At 45.4% G+C, this 17,198-nt stretch overlaps 1 protein-coding gene across 5 annotated transcripts in view; it reads right to left on the bottom strand.

Annotated features, from left to right (window-relative positions):
* The window catches only part of CLPB (caseinolytic mitochondrial matrix peptidase chaperone subunit B), a 143,337-nt gene that overhangs the window by 33,153 nt on the left and 92,986 nt on the right, over positions 1-17,198 (bottom strand). For all 5 annotated transcript variants that reach the window (XM_042904398.1, XM_042904394.1, XM_042904395.1 and 2 more), the window contains one exon: positions 4,712-4,809. In XM_042904398.1, coding sequence (XP_042760332.1) covers positions 4,712-4,809 — 98 coding nt within the window. The remainder of the gene's footprint in view (positions 1-4,711; positions 4,810-17,198) is intronic.

Raw genomic sequence — 17,198 nt, 5'->3', positions numbered from 1 at the left:
TCATGATCTCACGGTCCAAGCCCATGCTGTCAGCACAGAGACTGCTTGGGATTCTCTCCTCTCTCTCTGCTCCTCCTCTGGTCACACTCTCTCTCTCTCTCTCTCTCAAAATAAAGAAATAAACTTAAAAAAAAAAAGTGACAGAGATTCTTAGATAAGTGACACATTTTAAAAGGCAGAATGAAATTAAAAATTAGGCTTATGGATAACTTGAAAATGGGAAAATTTTCAAGAAATCATATTAAGCAGGGCACCTGGCTGGCACAGTCAGAGGAGCATGTGACTCCTGATCTCAGGGTTGTGAGTTCAAGCTCTATGCTGGGGTATGGAGGTTACTAAAAAGAAATAATAATAATAATTAAACTTAAAAAAAAGAAATAATATTAAGTGAAAAAAAAAGCAAATTCCAAATATGGGACTAGGATCATAACTCAAACACCTTCAGGGCCAAGTAGGAAATATAAATGTCTGTTAGGCTAGCACAAAATATAATAGCGAGCTGGGAGGAATCCACACCCCCAACCCTTACGGGGTCACATTTTTAATAAATTCTTGGATTGTTAAAATAAAACATTGCTGCAAGTTTAAGACCCCTGTATGTACCGTAGGCTATCAACCAGGTTAAAAAAAAAAGGCCATCTATATACATATATATACGTAAGGTTCAGAAAAGGCAAATATAGTATCATGAAAGTAAATCCTCTGATTCATACCCCAATAGTTACTTTTAACAACCTGATTTTCTGTTAAGTATCTGCTTTCTTTCTTTCAGCTTCAGTTTTCCCATCTATAAAACCGGGGTAATAAGAGCTGCTTCAAGGATTTGTTACAGGGTTATAAAAAATGCAGAGAAAGCACCTGGCATAGTACCTAGATGCACTTAATAAAAGATGCACTTAATAATACCTACTATTATTATAAATAATTAAAAATATTAATAGTGATCACATATCGATAGTAGGGCTAAAATGTTCATTGAAATTCAGCTCAGTTGCCCTGTCCTCCAGTGAGACTGCCTTGATCTCCCCAGGTAGGATTCGAAGCCACCTCTGGATTCCCACAGTCCCTGGGCTTCCCTGGTTCACTTTCATGGTTCACTTGCCTGTCTCTTCACCAGACGGTAAGCTCTTTGAGTGTTTCACCCACCTGTCTTCTTCTTACCTAGCCCAGAGCTTGGCACACATTCATAAACATGTACTAAATTATTTAATTCTCTTTAATTTACTTTCCAAATATTCTATAATGACACATATGACTTTTACACTTACACATTTTCCATAACGAACACATATTTGACTACAGGGTGGAGAAGGCTGGGCTGGGAAGCAGGAGGATGCTGGGTGCATAGAAGGAGAGTAAGATAAGATCGGAGTGGCAGTCACCCATGTCTAGACAAAGAGCCAGGAGATGAGGTCTCAGGCTGGAGCCTCAGCACCCTCCAGGCCTGAGTCATTAGGTTATAGACGTAAGGCCTGAACTCAGAGAGGATCAGCTACTGCTTACTTACTGGCAAAGTGGGACAGAACCAGGTCTATAGCAGTGTTCTTCCCATGAAGCTCTGCCTCATGATTTTGAAGAGGTAGTGTTTTTTTGCAGCTTAGAGGAAAAAAAAAAATCAGAGAAGAATGGGTGACAAAGTAGATGCTGAGCAACTGAAAGACAATGCTAATACCTAAGGAGAACTGAGGGGTGACAGGACAGTACAGCAATCAAGGAGAGATGCTCAGTGGACAGTTGGGACATTTCAGACCAGATGAAAACATAAAGTACAGAGAGGTGACAACAGAGAAATAGTCTTCCATGGAGAGGTTACAGAACCCCAAGCAGTCTCTACGTGGTTTTCCAGCCTCCAAAGGCAGCCCCGTGCACTGTGTGACAGCTCTGTTAGGGAGCTCCTCCCGATAGCTGCCACTGAGCCTGGTTCTGTCCCAGCTCTGCCAGTGAATGAATCTCCCCCCCCCACTTTCACTCACAGCTATTCCTGTGTCTATATGTGGTCTCTCCTTTCTGGGCCTGATGTCCCCACTGCCTTTGGCTTTTTCTCTGGCATAGTTCCTCTTTCCCCTTAGCTGCCCTACTCTGCACAGATTCTAAGAGCTCCATGTCTACTCAGAAGGTAGTGTCTGCGATTGCCCTCTGTGGTCCAGAAGGGTCTGACTGGAACAGAGGAACACAACCACCATTTATTTACTCGGGACACTAGCCTTGTACTAACATGGCCAACATCAAGCTACTTCTTAAGCAGCCGAATTTTGTTAAGGATCCCACAGCAGCTCTAACCCCTCCACCTATGCTGGCACTAAGAGACTTGCCCTATGTCAGACCACCTGACACACCATGGTTTCTCTTGGCCAAGTCTAGGGCATGGTCTCATGGGACAGCTATTGTGCCTGAGGGATGACAGAAGTGCAGTCCAAGGTTATGTGAAACACGTTTAGGGATATCTTTAAGGCACCTGGGCAAACTGACTCTACCTCTAGGGATATTCCTAGGGATGGAAAATCTGAACAGAGAGGAGGGAATTACTTGCTCTTTAGGAATTTTCACTCTTGCTGGTCCCAAGCACCCCTCAGGATGTGCTGTGAAAGCCCATCTCCCTTCCTACCTCCTCTCCTCTGGAGGAAACTACTGCAGGGTAGTTACTAAGGCTCCCAGGGAAACAAACTATATGGTTAATTCTGGCTGCCAGACATTTCCAGTCTCCCCCTTGTAGGCACATGGTAGGATTACTCCCCTGGGTCCCTTGTGATTGGGTGGGAACAGGGATTAGTTCTGTCCAGTGAGCTGTGAGTGGAAGGGTCTACTTCCAGACTGGGCATTTAACTGCATATGCAAGACCCTCCAGAGCATTCTTCTCCCTCTGGCAAGCAACCTGCAACATCCCAGAGGGTGGCTGCAATGCCAGTCTGGTCTCTGCAGGCCTTTGATGAACAGAGCCCCCACTGTTGACCCATGATGGATAGGCTGCATGAGGCCAAAAATAAATGTTTATTGCTTTACACCACTGAAATTCTGGGTTATTACAACATAATCTGGTTTATCCTGACATGTAGACAATTGTATACAGAATAGAACCTTAGAAACCATTCTGTCCAATGTCTTCATTTCACAGAGGTAAATTGAGCTTCAGTGAAAGCAAGTGCTAGCCCAACATCACCCAGTTAGTGAGTGGTAGAGTTGGGATCACAACCCGTATCTTGTCTGTTTCAGTCCAATGACCTAAGTGCTCTTACTCAAGACACAGAGAATATCTGCCACTAGGTGGGACCTGTCACACTGAATCATCTCAAGGTACATCAGCCAATATGCCAACAGAAACTCCATGATCCTGGACAGAACACAAGAATGAGAGTCAGCAACCAAGTCTTCCAGTTCCAGTCCTACCACGGAACCTATCACCTGACCTTGTATTCAAGTCTATTAGCTTAGGTTTGACACTAACTCACTCTGGAGCCAAAGTCATGTCACATCCCTCGGCTCTAGTTTCCCCAGGAGTAAAACGAGTCCATTGATTTAGGCTTCAGAGATTTAAAACGTGTGTTCACAGCAGAGCCTCCCCTGAGGCTGCTCAGGAGAGAAGGGCTAGGCCAGTTGGGTGCAACTCTGGTCCACTTCTCCTCAACCACAACATCTTAATTTCCTCTGACTTAATTGTTTAGGCTTTGGTAAAATTTCTTACCACCGGACTTGACAATTTCTGAGGTCCCTGGCAGCTCTGAGATTTGTGATTCTAATGCCTGGACTCTGCCAAGTAGTTCCTGAGTGATAGCTCAGTGGCTGGGAAGAGCAGAAAGCTGCCTATATTTAGGGAGCTCAAAAGTTTGGTTGAGAAGATCAAATTAAGATGGAGATTTTTTTGGCTCAGACTATACCAGGCTCTCTGGACTGTGTGTGGAGGGGAAGGGTCAGGGAATGGTTCTGAAAGGAGGGATGATGGGAAAGGATTACTTGCTGAGGTTATAGAATACATAACGACTGAGGAAACAGTACTTGGGTTAAAGATTTTGTCTAACTATCCCGGTCCTATGAAAAGGAGCTAGAAGGTCTATTAGCTCAAAAACTGAATTTGAAGATTAGTCCTCAGAACCCAGAAGTGGCCCAGGCCTCTGCCTGGTCATGATAAGGGTAGCTTCCTATTCTTATTAAGACTGGGGACTAGATTTATGTATGTGTTTATATACACATTATGTGTATGTATATATAGATACGTGTGTGTGTGTGTGTGTGTGTGTGTGTGTGTGTGTGTTTTGTTTTAGAGAGAGAGTGCAAGTGAGCGAGAGGCGAGAGAGAGAGAATCACAGGAGGGACAGAGGGAGAGAAGGTGAGAGAGAGAGAGAAGGGGGGCTCACCCAAAGAGAGAGAGAGATGTGGGGCTCACCCAAAGCGGGGCTTGTGTTTTACCCAAAGCAGGGCTCGTGCTCACCTGGAGTAGAGCTCAAGCTCACCCGAAGCAGGGCACGAGCTCACCCGAAGCGGGGCTCAAGCTAACCCTATGTGGGACTCGAGCTCATGAACTATGAGATCATGATCTGAGTCAAAGTCAGATGCTTAACAACTGAGCCACCCAGGCTTCCCCTGGATTTGTATTAAAACAGACAATAATCACCTAAGGAGAAGTGGCCTTTGGTGTGGAGCCAGACATCATTTAAGGAGCAAAAGATTAAATGCAGCATGGAGTACCCATAGGCCTTCTCCTTTCTCCGAAATTTACCTTTGCCTCCGAAGTCCTTAAAAGCTTCATCACCTCCCCTTCTCGGGCATAATCCAAAGGTGTGTGTCCCATTTCATTCCTCTGAAGGGGGTTGGCTCCTGGCAGGAAGAAGAAAAGTAGTTAAAGACTCTATGAGTGATCATTGGGGCCTCAGACTTCCCTCAAAGGTGACTTGGGCCCTGATTTCAAAGTAAGGAATTCCCATGGAAATAGCAACAAAACCCTAAGAGATTGTAGAATGGTGTGACAAACATCAAGCTGCTCTGACAGGAGAGTTCTTAATTCTGACACAGAGGTCAGGGTACTGGCGTTCCTACATGCACATGCACATATGTGCAGAAACATACTACCCACACATACATGTGTTATGTACACACAGGTGTACTCTATACACACACACAGAAAACAAACACACACAGCTGAATATGCTAAAAAATATACCAAAGACATAAATATATCCTAATGCCAATGCATTAGTCATTAACAAACTCATCTGCATACAGATGAATATTCATTAATAAAATCATATAAGAGGGTTCCTTTCTAAAGCACAGACTTTCTGAAAAAAGGTGAAACAGCCCCCTTCTTTCTGTTCTCCACTCCTCTCTCTTCTTTAATGTCTTTTACCTCTGGTATTTCTTGCTTACTGGAGTTAACTGAGTCCTCTGGAAGGGAGTGGGCATTACCAGGAACCTGGCTATGCTAGCCCCAAGGTTTGATGCCCTTACCAATTTCAACTGAAAAATTAATACTTTTATATATGATTCCTATTTTCTAATAGGAAAATGTGCATGTGGGCAGGCATTTCTTTCTGTATCAGTTCCTGTGCTTGGAGGACAAAGAACCTGAAGTATGATAAAAAGAAGGGGCTTGCTGGGGGCCATGCATCTACCTTGTTTCTCTTTTAAGTTCTGGCAGCTCACAAGCCTGTATAAAGTGTCTACTTGGTGCAAAGCCTTGGCAGATATGGAAGAAAGGCTCCTCTGACCCCCACATTATTAGAATCTCCTTCTCAAAGCCCAGGTCTGAACCCTCACTCTCCTCTTCAAAAACTGTCCATTCCATTCAATTTGTCAAACTTTGAATGTGTGGGGCTTGAGACACAAAAGAATCAGATCTGGCCTGGCCCCAAAGGCACTTCTCTCGAAGCAGGGAGACCGAAACCTAAGAAAGCTGTGCCTTGGACACAGCAGATACTCAAGAACTATGTGTTAAATGGAATATTCCTCGATCTTCTTTCTTGCTAAGGAAGTGTTGTCAGGAAGTAAAGAAGGGTTAAGACACAGTCCCTGCCAGAAGGATCTAATGGGTTGGTTGAAAACACTAAATATGCAGGCCAATGCACATCAGCATGGGGCCTGGCTCAAGGCGTGTGTCCCGCTACTGTTTACTGATGGACTATAAAACTCAGCATTTTTTCTTTTTTCTTTTTAAATTTTTTAACATTTATTTATTTTTGAGAGAGAGTGAGAGTGGGGGAGGGGCAGCGAGAGGGGGAGACACAGAATCTGAAGCAGGCTCCAGGCTCTGAGCTGTCAGCACAGAGCCCAACGCGGGGGTTGAACCCATGAACAGTGAGATCATGACCTGAGCTGAAGTGGAACATTTAACCGACTGAGCCACCCAGGTGCCCCAAAACTCAGCATTTCTTAATCCTAGGCTGTGGAACATTTGTTCCATGATCTAAAACTATTCCTACTGAAGCTCTCTGCTTCTTAAAGGTCTATAAATTTATCAACCAACAACTGTAAGCTTTATTAAGCATTTACATGTGGCTGTCTGCCTGGGCTGCAGGGGAAGAGGTGTGGGAGAAGGGAGTGGAGGAGAGAGCAAGAAGTATGATCTAGGGCAAGGACACTTATTATCAATGAGAAAAATTAATACTTTTATACATGATTCCTATTTTCTAATAGGAATTTGATATAAAATATTAATATATATAATTTTTACTGAGATAGAATTCACATACCATTAAAATTCAACCTTTTAAAGTGTATAATTCATGGGGCGCCTGGGTGGCGCAGTCGGTTAAGCGTCCGACTTCAGCCAGGTCACGATCTCGCGGTCCGTGAGTTCGAGCCCCGCGTCAGGCTCTGGGCTGATGGCTCGGAGCCTGGAGCCTGTTTCCGATTCTGTGTCTCCCTCTCTCTCTGCCCCTCCCCGGTTCATGCTCTGTCTCTCTCTGTCCCAAAAATAAATAAAAAAACGTTGAAAAAAAAATTTAAAAAAAAAAAAAAAAAAAAAAAAAAAAAAAAAAAATAAAGTGTATAATTCAGTGGTTTCTAATATACTTACAGGGTAATACAATCATCACCACTAATTTCAGATCATTTTCATAATCTCAAAAAGAAAGCCCATAGCCATTATCACAGACACCCTAACCTATACTTTCTGTTCCTATAGATTTGCCTATACTTGACATTTCATATAAATTGAAACATACAGTATATGGCCTTTTCTGTCTGGCTTCTTTCATTTGGCATGTTTTCAAGGTTCATCCATGTTGTAGTGTCATTCATGCTACAACATGAAAGCAGAAATGCAGCATTCCTTTTCATGGATGAATAAAACTCCATTCTGTGGATAGGCCACATTTTGTTTAGTCATTCATCAGTTGATGGACATTTGGGCTGTTTCCCCCTTGGCTATTATGAATAATGCTGCTATGAAAGTATGTGCACAAGTCTTCACGTGGATGTGTTTTCATGTCTCTTGGTTATATATCTAGGAGTGGTGGTAATAATAGGTATTTACTGAGCACTTACTATGTACCAGACACTGTGCTCTGTACTTCATGTACATTACATCACTTAATCCTTACAACCACTATTGAGAGGTAGGAATTAAAATCCCCATGCTATAGACATGAAAACTAGAGCTCAGAAAAGTGAAATCATAGCCCAAGGTTACAAAGCTAATTATTTGCTTGGACCAGGAGTCAAACCCATGGCCAGGTTTTCTCAACTCCAATTCTCCACACTCCCAAAAGGGCAGCCAAAACATACTCCTGCTGAAATATCCTTCCCTGGCTTTTCACTACTTATAGGATAAAGTGCCAGCTCCCTGGTAAGGAGGGTGTCTGTGTTCTTCGTAACTAGTAGGTGGGTCTTTAGGGGCTCAGCTGGAACCTCACTCTTTCAATTCTATTGGCAGTGACTGGGTGCTTTGTATCAGCAGGGCTCTGTATGTAGGATGACGGGGGATTGGCAAAGCCAGTGAATAGCCTTCTTTTTTGTATTTTTTGACCACTCTATAGCAACTGATACCTTGGCCACTCTTTTGTGTTCTATAAAACCACTTTTTCAGGTTTTCCTCACACCTCTGTGACCATTTCTTCTGCAGGCTCCTCTTCCTGTCTTTAAGATTAGCTGTTATCTAGAGTTTGCATCAAGGAACAATTTCAGCTTTCCAGAAGCTAATGGGGATGGAAGACGACCATACAACTACAACTTGGGCTGAAGGAGGGACAGACAGTACTGTGGGGGCCCAGGAAGGAATGGAGTGCCAAGGGGCCTGCTCACATGGTCTGGCTTTCCCAGCCCACTCCTGTTCTCTCTGGTGCTCAACACTGAGGCGCTCGACAAGGGCCGAGGGCCGGTGGCAGATGGCAACTGCCTGCCCCACCACCCCTATTTCCGGGACCATAGCTAGAGCTGAAAGGGAGCTACAGTTTAGCAGAGTGGAAAGGTCTCCTTTCTTAGGCAGCCTCAAAGGGAGCTCTGTCACTAGATATGGACTGGAGTAAAAGGGGAATCAGGGACCTATAGAAGGGAAAGAAAAGAGTAAAGGGGGAATCAGAGACCTATAGAAGGGAAAGAAAAGAGGACCAAGAGTAGAAGAGAAGAGAAACAGGAAGAAAAGGGGAGGGGGGGAGAGCAAGAGAAGGTAAGAGAGGAAGACAATGGGAGAAAGAACATAGGGTGAGATTAGTTGCATCAAACAAGTGCTGTCAGTGATCTATATTTGCTTACAGAATGAAAAATGTGTGCCATAAACATTGGCCACTGAGTAATTTCTAGTAGGAGTCGTGTCACTTCTCATAAAGGATGGGATGGGGACAGGTAGGACATCTCTGCACCTGGGCCAGCCAGCACAAGGACGCCTTTTAAAACAGTGCTGAGCCTATCTCTAGCCCAGAAGGCCCCACCCCAGCTACTCCTGAGGGGGGAAGCCAGCCAGGTTCCCCAAGGTTCTGGAGCCTCAGGGCAGCACTTCTGCTCCCACTTTAGGAAGGCTGAGGTGGGGGGATCATGGAAAATGTCCATCTAATATTAGTCCCCCAGCCCCCGCACCCTTGCACTGATGCTCTGACTTGACTAATTGCTGTAATAATTGATAGAACCTGACTTCTACAACTGATCGATTTCACCTCCACGACCAACGGCCACAAACCATTATACTCCAATAAATAACCACATTGGGTCTCACCCGCCTGCCCTCTCCAGGGGCATCAGGATGGCCCGTGCCCTGGCCTGACCTCCCCTTGTCTCCCACCCAGGGCCCCTCCGGGCCGAGCAGCTGGTCTAGAGGGTCAGGCCTCTGGGAGAAAGTGAGAGGGCCGCATGGAGGTGGGGAGTGCTAATCGCAGGCCATCCGTCACCTCCCACTGGCTGTCTGGGGCTGGGGCCAACACCTGGAGCACCCCAGGCAGTATAGTGCAGGACCCCTCCCCTCCTCTCCCTGCTCCAGATTAGTGTGTCCCAGCTTATAATATTTGATAAATAGCAGACTGGCTTCCTGGCAGCACTGCTGCGGCTGCGCCTGCCCGCTACAGCTGTGGAAGGTCACTCATTGGGGAAATATGTTTCTGTCAGTGGTATTGAAAAAAGTTTAGTGGAGTGACAGGCCTCAATTTTTCAAATTTTATTAACTCCATCCCCTTAACCATTTGTCTTGAATTCCTTCAGATTCTGGAGGATCTGTCAATAGGCCACGAGAGAAGGGGGGTGGGGTGGGGTACGGGCTGGTTCTGGTTGGTACCAGTGGCTGGCTTGGGTCTCACCATGTAAAGCAGTGGAAATGGTGCCGGCAGAAGAGAAGGCTGGCCCACCAAGACCCAGGGAGCCCACTGGCACAGTGCCTTTGGTTTGACAAAATCATAGATTTTGAGTGGAAAAACACCTTAGTAGTGAGCTCTTCTAATTCCCTACAAAGAGACACCCCTCCTACTACATCAGAAACAGGTGGTCACCCTGACTCCCCTGAATGTGTTCAGAACCTAGCCTCATGCTCATGGCCCTCCACAGGGTTCCCCCCACTAAACTGAGGGCAGATCCTTTTCCTACAAACCCCAACCTGTCCCTCCATCACCACTCCCACCTTGGTCTTCCTGCAAATACTTGTTCATCTTTAAAGACCGGTTCAGGCTTCTCTAAGAAACCTTCCCACCCCAGGTTTGGTACCATCATTTGTGCTCCCACAGGCCCTCTGCTCTGTCTTACCAATCATTCTGCAGTCAAACATTCTGTCTGCATCCAAGACTGAGGGCTCCTAGAAGTCAGGGACTATGTCTGACCCACTGCGAGCCAGCACAGGGCCTGGCACAGAATAGCTTTCACTAAAATTTACCAAATAAATGGACTTCTTCCCAAGGACTATCTTCTGAGGCCACACAAAACACACAAAACTGTTCTTCTTGCCTCAGAAGAGCCCTCTGACAGCAAGTGCATGCCCCATGTTGCTGACACCTGTAGGCCAAAGCTCCTAGTCTCTTTTCTGGTCCCAAACACCTCTCTAGAAAATTATATCAGGGGCGCCTGGGTGGCTTGGTCGGTTAAGCGTCTGACTTTGGCTCAGGTCATGATCTCACAGTCCATGAGTTCGAGCCCCTCGTCGGGCTTTGTGCTGACAGCTCAGAGCCTGGAGCCTGTTTCAGATTCTGTGTCTCCCTCTCTCTCTGCCCCTCCCCTGTTCATGCTCTGTCTCTCTCTGTCTCAAAAATAAATAAATGTTAAAAAAAAAAAAAAAGAAAATTATATCATGTCAAGTCCCAACACCTTCTGGGCTCTGTGGGCAGGAAGTGGGGACAAAGTGGTTGGAGAGAGGCTCACATGCCCTTCTCTCGGGAGAGGACTAAAATTAGGGTGGGGGAGGAGGCCTCCTCCCTTGTCACTACCAGTCTTGGCCCTCTGCCTACCTCTGTGAATATCAAAGAAGATAATGCTAGGATAAGAGGGCTTAAACACACACACACACACACACACACACACACACACACACACACACACACACACACACAGAGTAACTGCCCTATACAAATGTGTTAGGCTATATTATCGATAATATCAGCATACTCACACACTCCCCACCGCCCCCTACAGTTCTCTCAGCCAGACTGGCCTTCTAGTGGTCCAGGTCTACCACCACTGCAGTTTCCATGACCCACCCCTTCCCCTACAGGCAGCTGGTTCCCAGTCCTTTAAAAGAGCACTGGGTGGGGGAGCTTGCAGGAGTAGGGGTTACCTCTCCCTGGCTCTGTGATTGAGGGCACCTGCTTCACTTCTCTGGTGGTAATGACTGCTGCCTTGCCCACCTCCAGGGGTTTTGTTTGGACTGAGTAAAATAAAAAGCTCGAAAATGATTGGGAAAAAAAGACTGTACATTGTTCTTTGTAATAACGTTTATATTCACTCTCCCATTTTTACTGCGAGCTCCTTTACCACCTTCATCCTGATTTTCACTATTTCAACAGTCTGTTTACTATGTCCAATTGGAAGTTTTTTTGCTGAACTGGGGTGCCTGGGTGGCTCAGTCGGTTGAACGTCTGACTTCAGCTCAGGTCATGATCTCATGGCTCATGAGTTTGAGCCCCACATCGGGCTCTGTGCTGACAGCTCAGAGCCTGGAGCCTGCTTCTGATTCTGTTTCCCTCTCTCTCTGCCCTTCCCCCATTCATACTCTGTCTCTCTCTGTCTCTGTCTCTCAAAACTAAACAAATATTTAAAAAAATTAAAAAAAATTTTTTTTGCTAAATATAAGGGAAATCACTCCCATAATTAGAGGTATCTGTCAGGGTGCAGCGAAATCTTTTTGGTTGTGTGCTCCCCATCAAGGAAGCATTCCCAGAGAGACAGAATAACGACCTCAAAGAAGCCGCACACCTTCCCTGTCTCCACAGTGTTGCTTGCGCCATTCTTCTTGCCTGGAACTCCACTCCTTGCCTCCCTGACCATCTAATCTTACCCCTTCTTCAAGGTTCCTTCTCTGGGAAGCCTCCACCACCCTCTAGCTATCCATGCTCTCCCCATCTGTCTGCTGGCTCTTGTTGTCCTCTCAACTCCCTCCCTTTCCTGGCAGCCCATCCCTGTTTCATCCTCACGGCTAGTATGTATGTAGCTCCTCAGGTCAGAGACAAACCAATTCTTCTCCATTCACTGAGGCTGAAGGTGAGAGAGAAGAGACCTGTCCAAAATGCTGCAGGAAGCTGAGTGGAACCAGAAAGAGCCCCAGTTCCTGACATCTAATCTTGAGCTGTTTCCATAAGCCATACCATTGAGCATTCTCAAGATATGTACACACACATACATGTGCACCTATAGATATGCCTCCCCTCTAACCAACAATCTTTACTGAGCACTCACTACATGCCATACCCTGTGCTGACTCCTTCCATGTATTTCATTCTTAACAACAATTTGAAGAAAGTAGAAGAGGTATTATTTTTCCCATTTTCCAGATGATTTAACTGAGTCTGGCAGAAGAGCAGGACAAAAAGAGACAAGCTAACATTTGTTGTGTGTAAGGCCTTTGTATACAGTGTCTGAATTATTCATCATACAAATATTCAGAGAATACGGGCTCAGAGAGCTGAAATAATTTGCCCATGGTCACCCAGCAGACAAATAGTAAAGATGGAATTTAAAGCAGAGATTTATTACTGTATTTTTGTATGTGTTTGCAATTTTCCATAATAAGTTTTTTTGTTGTTGTGTTTGAAGAAGCCAGGTCTGGTTTTCCACCACATGGTGCTACCTTCTAAAGACCTGATGACTCAAAAAGAGGAAAAAAAATCATCTCTCTTCTTCCCTTCCAGTGTGCTCAGAGGCTCCAAAACCAAGATATAGGGGGGTTTCTAGAAGTAGGCTTGGGATAGACAGCTTTATAGAAAGGGTACAAAATGGGGTTCCTTTTCTTCTCATTCAGGGCTGCCCCATCTGGGGACCAGGTGAACAGTGATTCACATTAACTGACCCCCCAGAAGGTCATCTACCAGTCCTAACTCCCCAGTGGACCTAGACAGGTAGGATCCCTTACCTTCAAAGAGGGGGATTTCTAAAGTTCATGGAACAGAGAGCTACTGCTTCATGGCTGAATCCAGCCATTCCATTAAAACCCACTGAGTACTGATGCTGGGCGAGGTGCTGGGCACACAGAATCAGATCAGTTCTTGCCTTTGGGCAGAACCAAGACTGATGGGACGCAAACAGAGACAGAAACAGTGACAACGCAGTGTGGTGAAGGCAGACAAGGGGATGAGGATGATGACTCCCTTCCCCTCACTACAAGGGAGCCACATACTGTGTAACTGGGGAGATGGGAAACCATGGCACCAGCTGGAGAAGAGCAGAGGTGCTGCACTGAGTAAGCACAAAGGAGAAAAAGACTGGAGGAGCCTGGGTAACAGAAGGTTGGAGCCCAAGGTGGTCATGGAGACTGTGAGTGGGAGAGTGGGAGCGGGCCTTCCAGTCCAGGGCTCTTTCCACCTGCCCAGTCTTGGGTCCCACACCCCAGGATTTCAATTCCAACTGACCAGAGGACTGGACTACACAGAGCTGTCACTGCTTTCTTCAGTGGTGAGCCCAGATCCATTTCCCCTATCCCAAAGCTTTCCCAGACCACTCTAGCCTATGTAGACCACCTCCTCCTTTGAACACCTAGAGCACTTATCTGATCATACACTTTTCACATAAAAGTGTAAAGAATCTCCAGAATCAGATGTATTACAAAAGGGATGCTCTGTGAATGCCTAGAAAAGGAAATGGTGATGATCGCCAGGCATCACGATGGGTTCACGGAAACCAAGTCATGCCAGACTAACCTCATTTCCTTTCTTCATCAGGGTTATCTATTTGCTCAATCAGGTGCAGCCAGGGAAAATGTGGACTTCATCAGACATTTGCTGGGGTATCTGAGGACAACCTGAGAACATGATGGAGAATTGTGGGCTGGGTGCCAGTACAGTGTGGAGAGTTAATAGTGACTGGTGGACTAACCAGACCCAAGGGGAATGGAGCGACTAACAGATCATAAGTAACCTGGAAGGAAGTTTCGAGAGGCAGCAAAGAGGCTTGGTCCTGTTTAGTATGTTTATCCTTGACACAAATATCAAGGCATGGTCTGCTCGTTGAATCTGCAGACAACAGATTAGGGTTGGGAAGAGCACGAGATGCACCTGGTGGATGGTTGACATTAAGAGCTGAAACAAATGAGATGAAAAGTAATGGAGATAAATGGGAAGTCACGGGTTTCAGAAGAGAAACAAAGTAGAGATGGTTCTGGGAAGAGGGATCAAAATAGGAAAGGGCTGGGCACCTGGCTGGTTCAGTTAGAAGAACATGTGACTCTTGATCTCAGAGTTGTGAGTTCAAGCCTCGCGTTGGGTATAGAGATTACTAAAAATACAAACCTAATAAAAGATCACAAGCAGAGATATGCCACAATTGTGCTACTTACTAGGAAAGGGTTGGGAAGCCACATGAAAATAATGGGTTAAGGAACTGGAGGTTCAGGGTGGAGAAAGATAGCTCAGAAGAATATGACTGCAACTTCAGGTATTTGAAGGGCTGGCAGTGGAATAGGGATCAGATTCATTCTACATAAGCCAGATGGTAAAATTAAAGACCCTTGGATTTTGGTTGAATATACGAAATTTCTAACCATAATCCAAAGATAGATTCTGAGCAGGCTGAGGAACAAATGAGTTCCCCAGCACTGGAAGTATTCAAGCACCGAGTGAATGACCATTTGGTAGGTCTAACACTTACACATCAGCTTACAGAGGTTTTTTTTCCAAGACTTATTGCTTAACTTGTGCTTATTCATTCAGAGATACTTTTTAAGAATGTTCTGGGTGTCTGGCATCAAGCTAGGCACCAGGAATACAAAGGTGAATCAGAAAACACTGGCCCAGCTCTTAAACAGCTCCCAATCATGTGAGGAGAAGATGGGTAAGTTTATTTAAATAGTACCTTGTGCCTTGATTACAGGCCTCAGCACAGGGAAGCTGTGCTTCAGCTTAGATTAAACCAAAGAAATCCTGTGGAAATTCAAACACTTATTTGGTTACTGAAGGCCAGAGCTTAATCAAGCCAAAGCACATGCTTAAACCAACTACTGGGTGTGGGCACAGAAGTGTACAGTGAAACACAATTTGTGAATTTTTGTGCATGATATTTTGCTCTTATAAATCTGAGATTTGGTCTTTGGCTGGGACTTGTTTATGTACCTACAGATTGTCTTACAAGTGGCTGTGATGTCAGGGTGAAGTGATTTAGCCAGCAGGGCTACCCAACTCTCCATTTCTTACCCACCCTATGGGGACTGCTTCAGCACGGACATAAACATGCTCCTGCCGTTACCTTATTGCACTCGTCACATGGGGAGGCTAGAAGGCTTGATTCAGGGATATGATTGGATTTTAAATCCCAGTCTCACAGGATTTTAATTACTGGTCTGGGGCAGCAGGGATAGGCGCTGGCTGCCTTTGGATGGAGGAGGTCGATACACCACTCCACAACATATTGAGCCACAATGCCTGCAGACTCTATTGCTCTATTTAATCATCTTTTGCAAAATTTACAGTGGAACAGCAGGGATCAATACAGAATTTATCACATTCTCTTGTAAATATGAGCCAGGAAAGAGTTCCAGGCAGTTTGTTACTGAGTGGGAGGGAACATGTCTGTGTACAGCTGGGCATTAGGAGAGGAGACAAAATCCATACTTCTTGGCATAAGCTACAGATGCTCAGCCAGTCCCTCTTAAGCCTGGAAGCAAGTTCAATGGGAAGAACACTGATTCATTCATTCATTCATTCATTCGATCAACCAACCAACATTGCAGAACACCTATTTTATGCCAGATTCTGTAGAGGCTCTGGGGATACAGACTGGTAATTCTGCTCACGAGATCATAAGCGAGATATGCCACAACGGCTGTGCTACTTACTAGTGAGTGGTGGAACTTGGGGAAGTTACTTAAGAGTGCCTTTGTTCATACATAGGGAAAATGTAGGTAATAAGAGTATCGAATTCACAGAGTTATTTTAAGTATTAAAAGAGATAAAAGCCTTAGTACAGAGCTTGATACACAGTAAGAACTCAATAAATGATAGCTATTGTTATGGTTACTACAATTACCATGATTAGGCATTCCTTCCTACAATGCCATCTCACCAATGGTCTATTACAGAGATGGTGTATTGAGCAGGGAGCCAGCCACCTCATCTCTTTAGCAGACAGAAGGAGACTGGGACGGCCTTCCACAGGTTAGACACCTGACCAGGGCTACTGGCAGCAGAATCAGTGGAGCAGAGGACAGAGGGTGTATGAGGTGGAGATATATGTTGAAACTCTGTATTTTGAAGCTTCCACTATAATCTCTGAAACAACAAAATAACCTCCTGAAATTGCTGTGGGGGAATAGAGTGAGAAATGATACACTTCATGTGGGCAAGTCAGGGAAAGTTACAGAGAAGAGACATAAATGAGTTGGCTCCTGAAGACTAGGAGTTTGATAGGTGGAGAAGCAGGGAAGGGGCATCCCAGGCAGAGAAAAGTGAATGAGCAAAGGTTTAGAGGCAGGAAAGACTCTATCCTACGCACCTGAGTGGGCCTATGGCAACAATAGTTCCTGTCTCTCTGGGCCCACCTGGCTGCAAGGATCCCCCTGGTAGGCCCACCAACCTCTGGTCCCAGTCCTGAAGCAAACCATCATCCCCAGCCCCTCTTGGAGACAGGGCGGCAGAAGATTCATGGAGCACTGCAGGAAGACGTGCATGGGGTTAAACATCTAGGCTTATCTTACAGGCACTGGGAATTGCTGAAGGTCTTCAAACAGGGGAGCGCCTGCAGGGTAGAGGTTGGTTTGAAGGGGAATCTGGAGGAAGGGAGATGAACAAGAAGACTGTTACAACAGGCCGAGTGACAGTGATGAAATCTGAACTAGGGTAGTGAAGACTGAAGAGAGAAGATGGACTTGAGAGAAAATTCTAAGACAGGCTTGATGGAAAGTGAGAGTGAAATCATCAGACTTACTTATAATGCTCTGTTTGTGACCAGTAGATGATGCTGCCAGTCACCAAATAGGAGAATATGGGAAGAGTCTGAGGAGGGCTGGGTTTGGACACACTGAATATGTGATGTCTACAGAATATTAAGCATCAGCAGAGTTACTGGAGACATGAAAGTGCCTGGCTTGTTCTAAGGCAAATATGTAGGCTAGTCTGGTTAGAAAAGAGGTGGTACAGGGGCGCCTGGGTGGCTCAGTC

This window comes from Panthera leo, chromosome D1 (assembly GCF_018350215.1).
Source record: "Panthera leo isolate Ple1 chromosome D1, P.leo_Ple1_pat1.1, whole genome shotgun sequence".
NCBI classification, from domain to species: domain Eukaryota; kingdom Metazoa; phylum Chordata; class Mammalia; order Carnivora; family Felidae; genus Panthera; species Panthera leo.
The sequence above is the reverse complement of the archived record's forward strand: the minus strand, read 5'-3'. Positions and strand labels throughout refer to the sequence as shown.